A 19,173-nucleotide genomic window follows, 5' to 3' on the forward strand; every position below is an offset into this window, starting at 1 on the left:
TGCTCGCTGTATGTGTGGCCACTCCTCCCTGGTGAGCCTAGGCCATTCCCTTCCCTGCCCGATCCTTCTTCTGTAGTGAAAGTGTGTGGGCTAGCAGTGTGTTTTCACTGCTCTGAAAAATAATGGTGCTGCCGGCTTGTTGCAGATGGTCATAAACATGCGTGTGCTACGGAGGTGTGGGAGAATAACAGGAAGGGTCTTACAGTGGATATGTCAAGGGCGAGGTGCCCAAGAGGAGATGGGACTTTTGGGAGGCTGCTGCAAAGGAAAAGCAGTGCTTTGTTGAAAGGCAGAGCAGCTCTCAGCTCGCTTTGCATGCAGCAACCAGCCAGCCCGAAGGAACGCCGCTGCCAGGAAAAGGTCAGAGCAGAGTCTAAAAAGCTGTGTTCTCCCCATCTGGCAGCTCCCGAGCTGGGGGGCTGGAGCTTGAGCTGGCAGCGGCAGATCTCTCCTACCAATTTGTAAAACCTCGAGCTCCTATGCCCAGCGAGGAGGCAGATATCTCTGCAAGCCTCCTAGCCCTGCTGTGGGCCACAGCTGCCCTCCTGGCGCTTCACAGCACCAAGGCTGGGAATGAAAGCTGGGCCAGCATCCCTTGGCCGGGAGCTGCCTCTGAGCCGAGCTTGCCTCGAAGGGACCGTGCAGCCTCTTGCAGGGTTTCCTCCATGACTGTGCAAAAGCAACGTGCTAACGCCCCGAGGGAGCTCGGCCACCAAGGGAAGGGGCACGGCTGCCCAGCAGAGCAGGAGCTGGGGTCTGGCTGTCCCCGTTAGCTCCAGGCGGGGGGCCAAGACAGCTCCGCTCCTGGGGGTGAGACAGGCTCCAGGTGCTGCCCTGGCGTGGGGCAGCGCGTATGGGCAGGCTTGTGCCCCCCTCGCCACGTGCCTGTGGCCAGCACCAAACCTGAGAGTGGCCGGTGCCCCTGCCTGGGGCTACCGTGGTTGGTCTGAGCCGAAGGCACGGCGGGAGCGACAGCGAGGCCCCCAGCGCCGCGGCGGGCAGCGTTTGCCGGGGCTGCTGACCTGGCGTGCTGTGAATCAGCGACCGCGTTTGCTTTTATTGTTGATGGCTGGGATGGGAAATGCAATTGAGACACCTTAATGAAAAGCTAACAAAGTTGGGTTTGGAGGGAGGGCTGGTGTTCTGGTAGCCTCGCTTCTCGTTAGCCAATAATATGAATGATTTGTCTGCGAATGTTCCTACTGCTGTGCCTGCAGCAGCGTGCTGACCATGGGCTGAGACCCTATGCAAATGCAGAGTGAGAGGGTCTCTGGGGACCAAACTGTTTGTTTTGGATTGTACAAATAAAGAAATGCGGCTAGTTTTATAGCAGCTGCTTCTCGGAGATATTTTGAGTGTCAGGCTCTGATTGTGTGTGTGCAACCAGCATGTTGTGGCCAAACATTTTCTAGCCCTCCATAATTCCTGAGTCTGGTGTTAATAATGCTCGTTGTGAATCAGTTCAAGTAGAAAAGCTGGTGAGGGAATGTGAATCCTGCTTGGTGACTGCACCACGAAATGCTGGAGACAGCCCAAGGTAGAGTTGTGGGATGCTACTGCCGTTCCACAAAGGGTACTGGTGCACTGCCAGGGCAGGGCCAGTGGGTTTTTCTTCCAAAGCTCCAGCTTCCTCCACCCATCTGAACTCTCCAGAAAAGTTCCATGTTCCTTATCTCCAGTCATACGAGGGAAAAATGTTTGTAAGTGGAGAGCTGGGTGATGGAGAGCAGAAAGATGGATTGCTCAAATGCAAGCCTCTAGGTCTTTTTTTCCTTCTCTTTAAAGTAATACAGGACTCAATTAAAAAAAAAAAAAACAAACAAACAAAAAAAAAACCCAACCAAACAACAAAAAAACCACAACCAAAACCCAACTTCTGTTAGAATGTTTGGAAGGGAAGAACATGTGGCTTGATTAATCTGATTTAGTGTGTGTCTCCTTTCTCATTGAGACTTCCAGCACTCGAATTTTTTTAAGACCGTCGAGTTGGTCCAAAGTGTGATGGGACTCACCTATTCTTTCTGACCTAAATCAGTGACCCAAAGCATAATATTTTCTCTAGAACCATCTGTTTCCTCTTCTTGCCAAAGGGATTTCACAGTGCCTGGTTGCTCTGAATAATTGTACGTGTGCGAGGATATGACTTGCCACAGGGAGAAAATTAACTGAACAAGGACAGGTGGATGCTCTTGAGTTTTCTGTTGAAACTACGACCCTTTAGAAAGAGAGCGTGAAGAACCATGCAGCTGAGTAATATTTTATGCCCACACTAATGTTTTTTTAAGCCTACATATTTAAAAGAAAAACCAAAACTACACATAGGAGGTATCTGGGATAATCAGAGCGGGGACCAAGTCAGCCTGTGTTTTGACAGCCCCTTTATCTTTAAATGTCTCCGAGGCCTGGTTTGGAGCGGTGTGAAACGAAACGCAGCAGTACAGATGTTGGGTGAGTAACTCGTGCTTCAGCTAAACTTCAGTGGCCAGTAACGCACATCTGTTTCAGCTTAGCTGTCCACCAGATGGCCTGCAACAAGGTACTCTTCTTTACAAACATGGTGTTTTCAATTGTTTTACTTCAGATTTGTAAGCGGTGGCCATGGCCCGCATTCTGGGGAGCAGGAGGCACCCAGGGGCTGTGACCACGGGGCCAGCGTTCGGGGCTTCTGACTCCAGCAGCCGCAGCTCTTTGCAGCATTAGCAGGATTTAAAAAGCAAATGACACCTTTCTTTTAAAACTGTCTTCGTACAAGAGAGTGGCTTTTTCTTGTTTGTCCTGTCTGTTCTTATCGCCCAGCCCTCTGACTTGCTCACTTCCTGCTCTGTCTTTTTCTTAATTAGAAAATTGTGAGGAGGGCAGGGGATGGGGGGGAAGGCAGACCGACAGCTCCTGGTGAGGAAACACCGTTTATATAAAACTGGCTTGATAAATTCTCGGTATTATTCTTCAAGCCAAATAATCCTACTGCAGCATCCTTGACTAAAAGCAAATGGAGGAGATGAAGGAGAGGGCTTTGTTCCATCACTGCAATATCTGTTCGTGGGGTCGGTCCATAACACGGGCGCAGGATGGTACCCACCGCTTCCTCCAGATGCTCTTGGCTTGCGCTCAGTCCTGTCCCTGCGCAGTGTGTCCCTGGCCGAACGGGGAGGGGCGTTTCTGTGTCGCAGGGGATAAGGAGATGGGTGATGCTGACCAGGTGCTTTTCTTCGAGGAGGTGTTGCTATGTCCCTCTTCAGGAGGGTAGATGTCTCTCCTCGGGAGCACCTGCCTGGCTGTCATTCCGCACTCAGCAGCACAGCACATGTAGCCCACTGTCTGGCCAGAGTGCCGGTGGGGTTCCGGCCGTGCCAGGGCACAAGCCCTCTGTCGAGGGGAGGAGGCAAGGTGACCCCAGCCCTCCTGCTTGGGTCCCACTCCGGCAGCTGGGCCCACTGAAGCAGGATGCAGTTGTGGGATGCTGTCGCGGGATGCAGGCGGCAGCGTGGGGGGCTCGGTCGGGGTCTCCCCGCACATGCAGCTGTGTGCCAAGGCTGGGCGGGGGGCCATGGCAGGGGAGGCATGCCGGGGGCCGAGGGGGGGTTGTCTGGGAGATGTCAGCTGGGTCTCCTGCTTGTGTCCATCTCTGAGCTGCGCCTGGCAATGCCATCCTCCCCTTAGAAGCTGAAACCTTTCATGGCTGAGGGTTTTTTTGTTTGTTTGCTTGGGTTTTTTTATTTATTTGTTCAGGTTTGTTTGGTTGGTTTTTGGTTTTTCTTCTTTCTTTCTGGGATGTGTTTTTTTTATGAGCAAAACCAGTTTGCTCTTTTGTATTCTCCAGCAAAGTAAAGGTATTGACACATTCATTTTCCTCTCTTCATAGAAACATTTTTAAGTACTGCATGATTAAATTAACTTGGATTGGGGAAGCGTAGCATGGTAAAAGCTCTTCTTGAGGAGAAAATACAGCTTTAATAACTAGGAATCTGGCTTTTATGGGCCAGTAAAATTGCGAATGCAACACTGAGCATGCTCAGGTTTTTTGCACTGTACTTAAGGCATCTGTTCTGTCGGTTTATGCACTGTTAACTAACTGCAACCTCTTTAACAGCTCCTCTACACTGCTGGAAAATCCTGAGGCAGGACAAGGGCAAGTACTGCTGTCATGCCTGATGACTGATGTTGTAAATGGAGTGAGAAAGGCCCTTGAAGGGGAGGCCGTCAAAGCTGACCTAGTGGGAAAAGAGCGCAGGGACAGGTTTCCTCTCAAAGCGTGCCAAGGGAGCTTGGATGCATACGGGGCTCCTTCCAGTTTTGGGAAGGTGCAAAGTGATGCACTGTGGAAGGAATGGCTCCAAAATCATTAATTAAAGACTACCCTTCTGGTGCACCTTATGACCACGTTACTGTTAAGGATAAGGTTCTGCCAGTGCTTGAGCTCACTTCGCACAGATTTCTGATGTGGAGTAGATGCTTGGGAGGGCAGCGAGCAGGAAAAGGCTGTAAAATATGTAGTTTACAGTAATTATAAATGGCAAGTAAAAAAAAAAAAAACAAACATGAAAAGGGATAGTAGATTCCCCTGCCCTCTCCTGCTCTTACCCTGAACTCCAGTGAGTGAGTGCGCTGTGGTTTTGAAATGGGAAACAATTCTGCCAGCTGTGAAGCAGAATGGTGGGCTTTAATTAGATAAGAAACAAGAAAATGCAATTGAACAAACAGGCTTTCAGCGAAGAGAAAGAAAGTGCAATTAAACATCATAGTAGCTGAAGGGGGTAGGTGCTAGCCCACTGGTAGCATATGCACCTGTCCTCGCTCAGATAACTGAACTAGATGATTTGTACGTGGAAAACTGAAGTTTTTGATGCAGATGGGCTCATTAGATGGGCCTTCCTGAGTAACAGGGTAACTTGACTGTCTATGTGGGAAAGATGGGAAGTAGCCAGGGTATAGACGAAAATCTGTTATGTCTGGTCAGCCTCCCTTAATGCATCTTTCCTCTTGCCTCTGCAGGTTGAGGACGTGTGGGACCTGTTCGATGGAAGTAGCCATGTTGCGAGCAACTCCACCACCCACCTTCCCAGTGAGCTTCCAACTCCTGAGTGTTGTGCTGGTGCTGCTCTCGCACGCGGACAGCATACATGCAGAGAGCCCCAGCGAACTGCCTGTGAATGACACCGAGGAGTGCACTGGATCATACATCTGCAAAAAGGGTGTGATTTTACCGATATGGGAGCCCCAAGACCCCTCCTTCGGTGACAAAATTGCTCGGGCGACAGTGTATTTTGTAGCAATGGTGTACATGTTCCTGGGAGTATCTATCATAGCTGACCGCTTCATGTCCTCCATCGAAGTCATTACGTCCCAAGAGCGGGAAATAACCATCAAGAAGCCCAACGGCGAGACCAGCAAAACCACGGTGAGGATCTGGAACGAGACCGTTTCCAACCTCACACTGATGGCCTTGGGCTCATCTGCCCCTGAGATCCTCCTGTCTGTTATCGAAGTGTGCGGCCACGGCTTCACAGCGGGGGACTTGGGGCCAAGCACGATTGTGGGGAGTGCTGCATTTAACATGTTTGTCATTATTGCGATCTGTGTTTACGTCGTTCCAGACGGAGAGATAAGGAAGATCAAGCACTTGCGAGTGTTTTTTGTTACAGCGGCCTGGAGCATCTTTGCCTACACTTGGCTTTACATTATTTTATCTGTGTCTTCTCCTGGGATTGTGGAGGTCTGGGAAGGCTTGCTTACCTTCTTCTTCTTCCCCATCTGCGTGGTGTTTGCCTGGATAGCTGACAGGAGGCTTTTATTTTACAAGTACGTCTACAAGAAATACCGAGCTGGCAAGCAGAGAGGCATGATCATTGAGCATGAGGGTGACCGGCCCTCCTCCAAAGCCGATATCGAGATGGACGGCAAGGTCGCTAATTCTCATGTGGAGAACTTTTTGGATGGGACACTGGTGCTGGAGGTGGATGAGAAAGACCAGGATGATGAGGAAGCCAGGAGGGAAATGGCTCGGATCCTGAAGGAGCTGAAGCAAAAGCACCCCGACAAGGAGATTGAACAGCTAATCGAGCTGGCCAACTACCAGGTCCTGAGCCAGCAGCAGAAGAGCAGGGCCTTTTACCGCATTCAGGCCACTCGGCTCATGACAGGAGCTGGCAACATCTTGAAGAGACACGCTGCAGACCAGGCCCGCAAGGCTGTCAGTATGCATGAGGTCAACAGCGAGGTGGCAGAAAACGATCCCATCAGCAAGCTCTACTTTGAGCAGGGTACCTACCAGTGCCTGGAGAACTGCGGCACTGTCGCCCTGACCATCATTCGCCGGGGAGGTGACTTGACCAACACGGTGTACGTTGACTTCCGGACAGAGGACGGGACGGCCAATGCCGGCTCCGACTATGAGTTCACTGAAGGAACAGTGGTCTTCAAGCCTGGCGAGACCCAGAAGGAAATCCGTGTTGGCATAATTGATGACGACATATTTGAGGAGGATGAAAACTTCCTGGTCCACCTCAGCAATGTCCGCGTGAGCACCGAGGCCTCAGATGAGGGCGTTCTTGAGGCCAGCCGTGTCTCCACTCTCGCCTGCCTGGGATCACCATCTACTGCCACTGTCACCATCTTTGACGATGACCATGCTGGCATCTTCACCTTTGAGGAGCCAGTAACACACATCAGTGAAAGTGTGGGGACCATGGAAGTGAAAGTGTTGCGAACCTCTGGTGCACGAGGAAATGTTATTGTGCCCTACAAAACCATCGAAGGCTCAGCCAAAGGCGGAGGAGAGGACTTTGAAGACACCTGTGGGGAGCTGGAGTTCCAGAACGATGAGATAGTGTAAGTGAAGGTTTTATTTCTTTCGTACAGTCTCTGGTTCTCCTGCAGTTAAATGCACAGTGGCTCCCAGAGCTTCACTGGTGGTGTTGGGGTGCCAGGGCGTTGCAGTAAGCCATGAATGGCCGCCTTACATGCTTTGGGGAGCCTGAAATGCTGCGTTCCTGCCTTGCTAACAGGAGAGCAGTACCTGTTCAGGGGCAACCCACCCTTCCAGCAGCAGGGAGGTGGGCTCATGAGCCCGGCCACCCACTCCCTGCCTGTGCCCTGAGCAGATCTCTGCAGCCTGGGCTCTACGGCAGAGCAGAGGACAAGACTGAGCTGGCCAGTACCACCCAGTCACAAGGACCCATCTTGCGAGCGTCTAACCTGAGTGTTTGCATTGTGGTACCTACCCCCGCTTGGCTGCTGAGGGTCAGGTCAGCTGGGGTTGGGCCTGGTGCTCTGCTCGGGGCCTTGGTGAAGGTCACTTCACCTCCTCCTCTTCTAAAGGCTGCAGGCCTGGGTCATCATCCAATGCACATCCTGAAAAAGTATTGTCATGCAGAGAAGCCTCGTGGTTAGGATGCAACTGCAGCCGCGTTTGGCTGCTTGCAAATAAAAAAGGCTGAAAGCTGTTGGAAGCTACTCCCGAGCGTTGCTAGGTGGATGGTGGAAAAATGACTAGCGCTGTTGCCTTGTTGATTACACTTTGTGAGGAATATAACTTCGCTGAGTAAATCACGGTAGAAAAATCTGTCCTTGGGCATGTCGTGAAGGCACCTCCTTGCCCAGCTGGGGCTCTGGGGGGAGCAAGGGTTGGGGTTGTGGTGTTCCAGCCTCGGGCTCTTCCTGCAGAGAAGAGGGTCAGCCTGTCTGTAGGTCAGCCCCTGCCAACAGTAGATTCTGTAGCACAAACCCACTTGGAGCAGCCCCTGTTAGAGGGCCCTGCTGTACCAAGGGGTTGCTACAGGCTGGTTCTGGCGTCGCGTGTCCTACCATCGGCCTCCAGGAGCGGAGGCAGAGGTGCGAGTGCTGAGAGCGGCCATTGCGTTCTGTCTGTTAGCGCTGGCCGCTCTGCGTGCACGGGGAGAACAAAGCAAATGGGGAAATGTTAAAACTTCTTGAAGTGGGGGGGAAGAAAGAAGTGATTTGTAGTTCTCAGACAGGGTATTAGACCAGCCGGGGTTTTGACTTCTTAGGAAAAACTGATCAAGGACTTCACAGCTCCAGCAGTCTGGAGGCCAGGACATACATGTTGCTGATACGAGAGTCAAAAACGCATGATGTGCGTTGTTCCAGGCTTCTGGATGATAACTGTAGTAGAGAGGAATGCAGTTATTTGATTATTTTTTTTTTTTTTTTTTCATTTTCGGAGAGGCGGGGAGTTGTCTGCAGAGGTGCAATGAACTAGGCTATAAGGATATCCCCCGAAGGCTCTTTAACCAGGTCACTCAGCGGTAGCAAAACTGGGCTGCTGGCAGGACAGCTTCGGCAGTTGGTCTCAGTTCCCCTGGGATGGGACATGTTTCCGTGGCAGGCCAAACACACGACTGTGGGCTCTGCAGCTGTGCTAGGAGGGGCTGGGGCACGTCAGCCGGGACCCTCGTGCAGCCCTTCTCTGAGGGCAGGAGGCATCCCCTGACTTTTGCTGACTTTTCCCAACAGCCCAGTACAGGGGGTGTGCTGGAAATGGGCTGACCGCATCCCACGGGTGCCAACGTGCCCTGCCACAGCAGCAGACCTCCTCCTCCTTTCTCTTACTTGCTGTAGACATGTGCACAGCCATCGAGAAATGGGGGAAAACAGCTTTCTTAGAAACCCCAGTGTGGTTTTGCTGGTGTAGATGCCAGGACATACCTCTATTCCGTCTCCCTGGAAGCGGGGAGGGGTGGTACTGGGAAGCACCACATCATAGCCTGGCATGGCTGAGGACCTGGGGAGCGGGCTGGGAAGGGGTGGTGACAGCAGGGGCAAGGTCCTCCAAGTGCAGATGCTCTCAGATGGCTGAGGGCAGGGATAGGGACGGGCTGAGTGGCATCCAGTGCAGAGATGCTACCTTTGGGTTCTTTCTAGAGGTGGTTTAAATTTTATGGCATTGTTGCCAGGAAGCTGCTTTGCTTTTTGGAGTGCTGGAGTGATGCCTCTGGTCCCTTGCTTCGGTTGCATGGCTGGTGTGCGGTAGCCACGCACTGCACTATTTTGGGATGATACCATGTGGCTTTAACTGAACCACAGGTGCAGTGCACTCTGAGGAGAGCCTCATCGCAGGGGCCAGATGCGCCGTCACCAGGTGACAAAGCTGTTATCTCACTGGCCGGGAAGCAAGAAGGACATGAAGCTTCTGGCTGGGTCCAGAGCAAAACAAAAGAAAAAAGGATTGATCTTCTCAGAGTTCTTCTCCGAACTCTGTCGCTTGCTTCCAGGAGAACAGAACCGCTGTACCTTGGGCCTTTGCAAACAATTATGGAGATGAAATAATGGATCCGTTACCAGCCCCTCCGGGTGCCCAGGCAGCCTCTGGGCGTTGCAGTGCTGGTGGCGGAGCTGCGGAGCCTGTGCAGGTGTCTCCCCTGCCTGCCCTTCTCCCCAGCTCTGCACCACTCACCTGCCCTCACCTCTGCCTATGTTGACCAAAGGGCTTGCTCTGCTCAGGTGGGAGAGGACATGATCTGCATGCCTCATTTTTCTCGGAGAAGGATGAAACTGCTTGTAGAAATTGCAATCTGTTCACATGCCTGAAAGGCGGTAGGTATTAATGTAAAATTTAGCTGCTGTGGTGCATGGTCGGGTGTTGGCTGGTGCAGTCTGACCTGCAGGGCTGCGTTTGCCCGGGCGCGAGCTTAGAACAGCCCCTGCAGCACAGAGATGGTGTGCTCCTGCAGCTGAGGTGCTGCTGGCAGCCATCCTCCGTGGGAAGAATTTGCGCTAATGAGAATAAAGAAGATGTGCCAGCACAATTTGTGGATTATAGAGGTAAAGCCTGTTTGCTAGTCATTGCTTGTTAGCGCTGTACTTCAGCTAAATCACAGTTATGTAGAATGGTGCGATTCCCCAGCACATTTGGCTCAGTAAAGTTCTAAAACTTTAGGTTTTCCCATGCTCTGGTGGCCAAGAGATGGCTTTGCTGCCCTTTCTGAAGGTCTTTGGTGGCATTTCAGCTCTGCTGTTCCAGGCTGTGTCGATTCGCTTGATAAAATTGAGTGAGATGTGCTTTTCTGGGGCACTAGCAACAAAGGTAGGGCAGTGCAGGGGGACACGAGGATGAAAGAAAACTGTGTACAGGCCTCTGTTGCTGGAGGGCTGGCTTGCTGGTAAGCCCCAGTAAAATTGGAAAGCTCTGGGAAGGCCCTGATCTTGTGGAGACCTTCCTTCAGTTCCCAAAAGGCCCAGTTACGTAACGTGTTTGTTTGCGGTGCCTAGAGAGACTTTCCCATTTTGCAATCTGTTGATGTCCCCTTTCCCAGAGCACAGAAAATAGCTGTGTAACTGCTGAAGCCACACCATTCATGTGCATTTCAACAAAGATCTCTTTCCAGTGCTACCAAAAAAAATGTATAATGGAGAAGCTGTTGGTCCTCCAGTGGAACATTTAATCCCAGCACTGCCTGGTGGCCTCTTGGAGCAATGCTTTTCTGCTCCTTGCTCATGAAGCCCAGCTTATGTCTTTAATGGGTGCATGTTGGCGAGTGAAAGAAACATCGTTTTAATGTGCTTTGCAAAGAGTTTGCACAGCAGATTGTTCCAGGCTAGCTGGGGAGGCTAAAGGTGCCTGACTTGGGTCTCAGCCAGGTCAGTCTCAATGATGCTGCTCGGGTACCTGGGGCTCCGAGACATCAGTGTGGGACAGGGTGCTATGATGTGAAGTGTAAGAGAGAGCCTTCCCTCTGGGGCCACCCTCAACAAGGTGACTCCAGCCTTGTTAATGGAGATGCAAGACAATGAACGTTTTCTTGATGGAGAAGATGTGTAGTTGCAGGCTCTTCCTGCCCGCCCATCTACCACAGCTATGGTGATCATAGAAGAGGTCACTGGTTCATCTAGCCAGAGTATTTTTATCTCCTGTCCAAATGCCAAATAGTTCAAAAGAAGTCCAGCCTCCTATCTCAGAGGAGGAAGCAATCCTTCCCCCATCTGAGAGGTGTCTTGTCCTTGCTGTCTCAAAACAGCAGGAGCACCTCTTCCAGATGTGACTGCAAAGCTATGCGAAAATACATGTGTATTCTTTCCTGTACAAAACTATTGGGTTTTCTACAGATAGCATTGCGACGAGAGACGTAATACAATCTGCATTCCAAATATCCGCACCCACATCCCCCGAGAGAAAAGTTTTTACTGCATTAACAAGTCAGCAAGGAAGACGGTACACACCGTTTTACAGACGACCAATTAAACTGATACTTTACCTATGCAGTTACACCTGTAAATGCCTGGAGAGTTTTATGTCAATGGATCTTGCTGTTCATAATACGTAGTTCAGCTCTTTTCGTAAAAGGTGTCTGCGGCAAGTTTAGGAAGTGACACTCTTGGGCCATTGAATGTGACTTTCACTTGACGTTTGTCTGGAAGCATAAGTCTAGAAGCCAAATGCTAACAGTGACACAAACATCAGATAAATCTCCCAATTTTTTTAGAGAAAGTTCCTCAGAGACCACGTAGCCTCCCTCCCAAGGGCCCTTCAAAAATGTCAGCGGCAACAAATACAGGCTGTGGCAGGGGGAAACCAAGTAGTCCTACTTTTTTAAGTTCCCCTTTTCTTTTCCAGAAGAAGTTGGGTGAGGTATTTCTCAAACAAAATGGCAAAAATAAAATCCTGACTCAGCCCTGGGACCTCTCTAGCTCAGTTTTGCATACGTGGCCTGCAGCTTCAGGGGAAAAAAATGAACCCTGCAGCATGGTCAGCCTCGCAGCAGGATGCAGTCGGAAGGCAGCCTTCTGATGTGGCGGAGAGATGGCTGCAGACCAGGCTGAAGGCCAAGCAAACGAGCTGCGTCGTCGAACGCTTTGGCTCCCTCTTTGTCTGTTTGTTACCTCCTTCTTTGTCCGTCCCACGCTGTTGGCATGGCTCAGCGTGCGTGCTCTCCTCAGGAGCCCTGCCTCGGGCACCCTGTGGGACATCCCAACGGACCAAACGGTGATCACACTCTGACTCGGCCTGCTTCTAGTGCCCACCTTGGGGTTGGGAGCATCTTTCCCCCTCTCCACTGGCAGTCCCGCCTGGCCCAGTTGGACTTGCAGGCAGTTCAGACACGGCCGTCAGGGTCTGCGTGTTGGGTCCTTGGCAGGACACCCGGTGCCCTGGGTCCATCGTGTGGGAAGTGGCCCTGGCCGTGGCCCACCGCAGGGAGCCGAGCACGTGTGCCGCACCAGGGGGGGGCATGGCGTGGGGGCCTGCTTCCCTCTCCAGGGACGGTTTGGGAAGAAGTTCCCTGAGGCTGAAAGGTGCCATTGCTTTGGGTCCTGAAGGCCAAAAGCTGGTCCTCCCCTCTTCAGGGAGGAAGGTGCAGGTCTAACAGGCTGAGCTGCCTTTTCTGTTTCTCCTCTCTGTTCACACAGTGTTTAGCCTTTCCTCAACGCTCCTAAAATGTTAGCCTTAACATCTCCCAGCCACGCGCATCTCTCTTGAACTGCTGTGCTCTTGTCTCTTGCGCTGGACACCCCCCACATTTCTGCCGGGAGCAAGGAGATCAAGCCAAGTGGCATTCACAGACCGTCCTCTTCCTCCTGCACCCCTGTGCCCACAGGTGCTGGCTGCTGCCCTGTGCCCGTGGGCTGGGCAGCGAGTAACACCGCCACGGCATGCACTGAAAAAGCCATTCCCAAGTGCCATGTCGGGTCTCAAGCCTGCAGAGCGTGTGCTCCCAACTGTGATTCTGAAGTGTCTCGTGACCTGACCTGGTCCTCTCCTGCCCAGAGCATGGCCAGTGTGTGAGCTCCCGTGGCGTGCCATCACGGGGTCGTGGGACAAGTCCTGCCCGTAGCTGGCTTGGGGAAGGCAAGCACGGGATGCAGGCTGCGCCGCTTGCCCAAATAAGTCATGAAATCTAGGAACTTGATTTGATGATGTCCCCTGTGGAGGGGATTAGGCAGCGAGGCTGTGTTATTGGATGAAGCAAGTTGTGCCAGCAACAATCACTGGGGGGAATGGCGGGGGGGGGGGGAGGGGGGGGGGGAGAATGGTGAGGACAAGAGTGGTTTGGTTCGCTCTCGCTGAAGAATGACACAGTTTTTGTCCTTGAAAAACCAATGTTTCCTTATTTGTAATGAGCTGTTGTTGGCAATTTACTGCTGCCAGCTGCATCTCTGTGGTTGATTAAGGGAGCTTGGATCTTAAATATGTAATAACTCTCTGAAAGCCATTGAGAGGCAGTTATTAGCTTCATCAGGGCCTGTGTACACATCCGCTGTGCTCCTTTATGAAAAGGCTACCTATTAAATGCATTGTAGTAATTTATAAAACGCAGGATCCAAGCTTGTTTTAAGGAATTAAAGCAGCAACCCTGGTGAAACTTGTTGGCATGAGAAAGAGTTCTCTTGGAGCGAGGCGCTGCTCTGCAGCTTCTTGCTGGGTAGACAAGACCCAGGGATAGTAGCAGCACCGTCCCCCTTTGCGGACTCTCTTCTTTCCCTGGCGTCTGCCTGAGCACTGCTGGCAGCAGTGCTAGCACCAGCTGTGATACGTATGTCTTGTCAACAGAGCAGGGATCTGTCCCTTTCCCTCTGGCACACTCGGGATCCTTCATTGTGGCAAATCCTTGAGCAGGGAGAGGGGAACAGTTGGTACACAAGACCCTGATACAAGGGCTGAGTTCAGGCTGTGCATCCACCTGGGGAACAGCCCTCTTTCCTCCGACACTTTGCCCCCAGGTTTATCCTCGGTGGATGGCACTCAGTAGTTTTCTTCCAGCAGCAAGGCTGCATTTGTGGGCTTAAAACAAGAGCGACAGAACAAAAAGCAGACAGCTGACCACAGCTGGCATCCAAGCATCTGTGCAGATGGGCAGGGAAACATCTGCTCTCAACTAAAGCCAAACAGAGAGGAGAAGCTGGACCTGGCAGACAACTGGCTGAGTCAGAAACAGACCCTCCCCAGAGGGGGAGGCTGAGTCCAGCAGCAGGTGCTGCAGGCGGCTGCGGTGCTATCAGCTGGCTCGCTGCGGGGGGGCATGTGGTGTTGCTCTGCCCCGGGCAGGCAGGCGTACAGAGGCAAGGAGCAGTCTTCCACGTCTGGGTCTGCCTTGTATGTGTCCCTATAGCCTTTGCTTACACCAGGGACAAGTTTGCATCTTCACTGGCAAGGACATGCGTGTTGCTGCCATGCAAGGGGAAAGACACCTGTGCTGTCCCTTGCCCTGTTACCCAGCACCACAGGATAACTGTTAGCTTAACCTTCACGGCCTGGTCTGGCTGTACCACCTGTATTTCTACAGTGCTCTCAGACGAGGAGCTTCAATTAAAAGTTAGTCTTTGACAGCCGCAGAGTCTGTGATGGCCGGGTGCATGGTCTAGCTGCACTGGTACTAGCGGGTACGTTCTCTGCTTTGCAGTCTCGGGCGTGGTTGGAGTTAAGGTCAGCCCTCTCCAAGTCATAAGTGCCATTTAGCCTGAGGACATCTCGGGAGAAGTCAAAACCTCTACTAATAACGTTTCTGACGCTGACATTGGAGGCGTTGCTCTGGTTTCCAAGAACGGCAATGCTGGCTCCTGGGTGACAACAAATAATAACAGCATTCCCTGTTTTAAAAATATCTTAGCATAAGAGAGAAAATATTCCTACTGCTGTGCAAGTAAGAGAGTGACCAGCATGTGCCTCCTCTGTCCAGTCCCTATATGGTTCCATTTCCATAGTGTCTCTTCTCCTTCCTACACAATCAGAGTAACAAAATCTGTCTGGCAACGAGAAACGAAGCAAGAACAATGAACAGGGGCACGGACTGGATCCCGGTGAACTGGATGCTGGCAGGAGAGAGATAGAGCCGATGGCATACGCTTGCCCCAGTCAGAGCAAAGCCCTTTCTGGGGCAAGGTCCTCCAAGTGCAGATGCTCTCAGATGGCTGAGGGCAGGGATAGGGACGGGCTGAGTGGCGTCCAGTGCAGAGATGCTACCTTTGGGTTTTTTCTAGAGGTGGTTTAAATTTTATGGCATTGTTGCCAGGAAGCTGCTTTGCTCTTTGGAGCGCTCATCGCAGGGGCCAGATGCGCCGTCACCAGGTGACAAAGCTGTTGTCTCACTGGCCGGGAAGCAAGAAGGACATGAAGCTTCTGGCTGGGTCCAGAACGAAACAAAAAAAAAAAAGGATTGATCTTCTCAGAGTTCTTTTCCGAACTCTGTCGCTTGCTGCCAGGAGAACAAAACAGCTGTACCTTGGGCCTTTGCAAACAATTATGGAGATGAAATAATGGATCCGTTACCAGCCCCTCCGGGTGCCCAGGCAGCCTCTGGGCGTTGCAGTGCTGGTGGCGGAGCTGCGGAGCCTGTGCAGGTGTCTCCCCTGCCTGCCCTTCTCCCCGGCTCTGCGCCACTTACCTGCCCTCGCCTCTGCCATCCTCTGACCCGAGACCGTACCTACGCAGCCTGAGCTGCCTCCCGACAGTGCTGTGACAGGTGATTTATCCTGACCTGCCTTTAGATACGGGCCAGAAACACGCCTGTCTGGAGGCTGCGGACACGGCGCTCCGCGGAGCTGCATCCCCGGGCACAGCCCTCCTCTCCCCGCTGGCAGCGCCGTGCTGCAGCCGGGGCTCTGCTCTCCCGATCCTGCACAGCTCACGTCCTGGTCCTGCACAGCTCTCACATCAACACGGAGCCCTGTCACAGTATACGAGGCAGAAAAAATGTCTGTTCTGCAGGGAGCCTGGAATAAATAGAGCTGCCATGAGCAGGGGAGAGACACGCTGGTTTCATGGGGAACAGGAGGCTGGATCTGAGATGAAACCTGTTGCTTTGGCTCAGGCAGGTGGGGAACAGGGTTTGCCTGGCACTGCAGCCTCCACAGGGCTTTGTGTTTGCTTAGTTCAATAGATTTGCATTCACACTTTAGGTTTGGTTATTGCAATTTATGTGCCTCCTTAGCAACTGGATATGTGATGGGACGTGGTAGGACAAGGTACTGCTCTGACACAGGGTAAAAATAATATTTAAAAACGTCATACTAATGCCCAAGCACAAATGATCCTGCCACAGGGGAAAGGGTGCAAAGCATTACAGGAGATTTACCTGACTCATGAGCTCTCCAGTGACCTGGAACTCAGAATCATACAAAAACCTGAAAATGGGTCATTTTAGTAAGATTGTAAGAGAGCAGCATGGGAGCATTGGGTCAGAGTCAGGCCAAGCATGAACTGGATGAGAATCAGAGGGGAAGGAGATGCCATGTCTGTGCCTTAGCAGTGGGAAGGGAGGTGGGGAAGGGAGCTGAACAGCACATTCCACGAAGAAGCAGGTCCCTCTGTGGATGCTTGTGTTCCTGAGACCTGCAGCTGTGGGACGGGGATGCTGTAATCTGCCTGTCCTCCGACCCAGAGAGCATACCGAAATCTAACCCTGTGTTGTTAGGGGGATGCCTGAGGGGCTCTTAGAGCTGCTGGCAGTCCCCCTGCTAGCAGTTCACTGGGCAATAGGTGAAGGCAGCAAAAGCTGCCCAGCCAGGTTAGGTCTGCTTCTGTACCTAAAAGAGCCTAGAATAACCAACGTGTTGTTTGTAAGCACCTCAAAGATAACAGAGAGATGAATAAGAGCCAGCATTTATTTGTCAAGAACAAATCCTGTCAAGGCAACCTGATTTCCTTTTATGCCAAACTTTTGGGTGAGGGAGAAGCATCTTCAGAAGGGCTTTTCGTATGGCCTTGATGGGTACTGTCGTAGGGAAGCTACATGGGCCACTGGGCTGGTGGGATCAAACCTGTCTGCAGAGAGAAACGTGGTGCTGGGTGGGGGTGAGAAGGTGTTCAGCAGGTGCTTGGCCTGCCCTGGAGCTCGCTGGGTGCGGGAAAGAGGAGTGCGGCGTTTAAACTTGCAGACAGAAGGAGTGGCATGGGCTGGAAGCATTATCGAAGGTAGGATGGGGATCTGCAGAGATGGGTCTGGAAATAGCCTGAGCAGAAGCAAGACGCTGCAAAGTGCTTGTGCAAGAATGGTCGGAAGCACAAATTCGGGTGGGAGGGGAACGACTGAAGGGGGGGTGCCACTGTGAGCCGGCAGGCAGTCTGAGCTCACAACATCATGCTCTTGCAACGAGTGAGGCAGGCGTCATCCTGACGATATTCACGAGGAGTGCAGCCATCCGTACGGCCCCTGCCCAGCTGTGTCCAGCTCTGAGCACTCAGCCCCAGCGGTGCGAAGAGTCCAACGAAAAGCGCAGAAAGTGACTGGTGGTCTGAGAAACATCACTCAAGGCGAGGGGCTGTGGGAACTGGGGCTGTTTGCTTTCGGAAGATGCAGGCATAGGGAAGGTCTAAGCCTTGAGCTATATAAAGGGTGATAAGATTTTCTGTGTCTGCAGGATCTTGAGAAAGCAGCAGGGGCCGTTCTAGTTAGACAGGAGGGACAATTTCCTCCTGGTACAGATGGGTTCTCTCAGGAGTAGGCTGGAGGAGTGGGTGACCTCTGTCCACGGCAGAGGAGAGCTCAGAGACACCGTTCAAAAATTTGCTGGGGACATCAGATGAGGTCTTGGGAACTCTTCCTCTCCTGTTATTTACTGTTATTAGCCAGGCAGAAGCGTTCGTCACGTGAGTTGCGTTCCAGTCAGGTGGCCTCTGTCCTGCATGTGGCATCTCTTCTGCCACAGTGTGCAAAGCAACCTACAGATGGAGCAGAAAGACCAAATGGGCGCATCCCATGCAACCTTCGGAGCTTCCCTGTGGCCACCCAGTCTGGGCTCTTTGCTTACAGTGAATATCTGGGACATGGACAGTGCTCACCGCCGTCTGTCTCCTTTGCTAATAATTAGATGCAATCCGAGCTTCCCTGCAGGAGAGCCCTGTCCCCCTGGGGGAAGAAGCAAGGCTGCACAGATTAAGGAAGCTAATTAGAGGGGAAGAGAGCATTGGTACTGAAGCCTCAACAGTAAACTTTGAAATCTAGATAAGGGAGCAGTATTTAATTATATACAATTAAAACACTGCTTCTCAGCCCCCTGAGAACTAGCAGCCTTGTGAAGCCCTCACAAAGGTGCTAACGGACAGATCTGAAGGCAGTGGTGGGCGAGGGGCTGTGCTTATTAAACTTCACCTCGGAAACACATCTGAAGAGAAGAGCTAGGAACATTCCCTTGGACCACCAGCTCCTCACTCCTGTGCAGTGTCCGCTTTCTCCCAGGGCAGGTGATGGGAGCCCAAAGCTCTGGCACTGAAAGGGATGTCGCTCTGCTCTTCCATGCAGCTGGGCGCAGGCCATTGCAGACACCCACACAAGGAGAGGCTGTCCTGAAAACGGAGGGGAGATTGGAGAGGGTTGTAAATACTCGGCCTGAGAAGGAGAAACGGTCTTTGTGCCCTCCTCTGGCAGGGCACAGGAGAAAAGCTGCTGCCCCTGTGCCCGCCGGCCAGGGGCCTCCTGCTCTCCCCAGGGAGCACCGTGCTGACATTGCCCTTTGCTCTGCGATTCTGCAAAGCTGCCCTGGGTTATTTTCCCACGAGTTTGCTCTAGCCACTGAAGCGGCTACCTCCCCTCCCTGCTCCTTTGCCACAGCACATTTATAGCCCCTGACTTCTGACCCTCCAGCCTGCCCTGCCCAAGCCAGGAGGGCAGTTTGCTTTCCCTGCAAAGTGCCTGCCTCGTGCTCAAATACTCGCTGCTGCACTCTGTGCCAGCTGAGCCAGCAAGCTTTGTGGACTGCAGCAGGAGCTTCTATCCCATAGCTGCTTCTGGGTGTTAATGTAGGAAAACCACGATGAGGGAAATCTTGGATGGATTCATATCATCTGGCAGAGTGAAACTGCAGAACCAGCCTGAAGTTTTCCAGAATTCCTCTTCCTCAGCAACTTCAAACCCTTAAGGAAGGCTTTAGTTCAGCCTTGGATGCCAAAGAAGGTGGTGCCTGTTTTAATTTGTAAATATATTGGGTGCCAGGGGGCTTCTACCACCTGAAGGCAGTAACTTTGAAAAGCACAGGCAAAAGGCTAGAGCTTCTTTTCCTGCATCCTTGTCTCCTGGTCTTTTGCCTGGTCTTTGCCCCCACTTTCTTCTTGGTCTATGCGCAGAACCCACAAGTCGCATCTGCGATGTCCCAGACAGCTTCCCTGGTGGCTCGGCTGCTTTAAACATTACAAGACCTAAAAGTGATGCCAATGCCTTGAGGTTCATTTTATTTGCCCGAGCCTTTCTGGTAATGTTTCCCTCTGCTGTGCCAAGAGCTAAAGCCTCA

The 19,173-nt window shown here is 52.2% G+C and overlaps 1 protein-coding gene across 4 annotated transcripts in view; it reads left to right on the plus strand.

Moving 5' to 3' along the window:
- Positions 1 to 19,173, plus strand: part of SLC8A1 (solute carrier family 8 member A1) — a 151,205-nt gene that overhangs the window by 39,537 nt on the left and 92,495 nt on the right. For all 4 annotated transcript variants that reach the window (XM_080388370.1, XM_080388369.1, XM_080388371.1 and 1 more), the window contains one exon: positions 4,993 to 6,828. In XM_080388370.1, the coding sequence (XP_080244496.1) occupies positions 5,018 to 6,828 (1,811 nt within the window). In that variant the 5' untranslated portion in view covers positions 4,993 to 5,017. The remainder of the gene's footprint in view (positions 1 to 4,992; positions 6,829 to 19,173) is intronic.

Source organism: Falco punctatus, assembly GCF_963210335.1.
Source record: "Falco punctatus genome assembly, chromosome: 5".
NCBI classification, from domain to species: Eukaryota; Metazoa; Chordata; class Aves; order Falconiformes; family Falconidae; genus Falco; species Falco punctatus.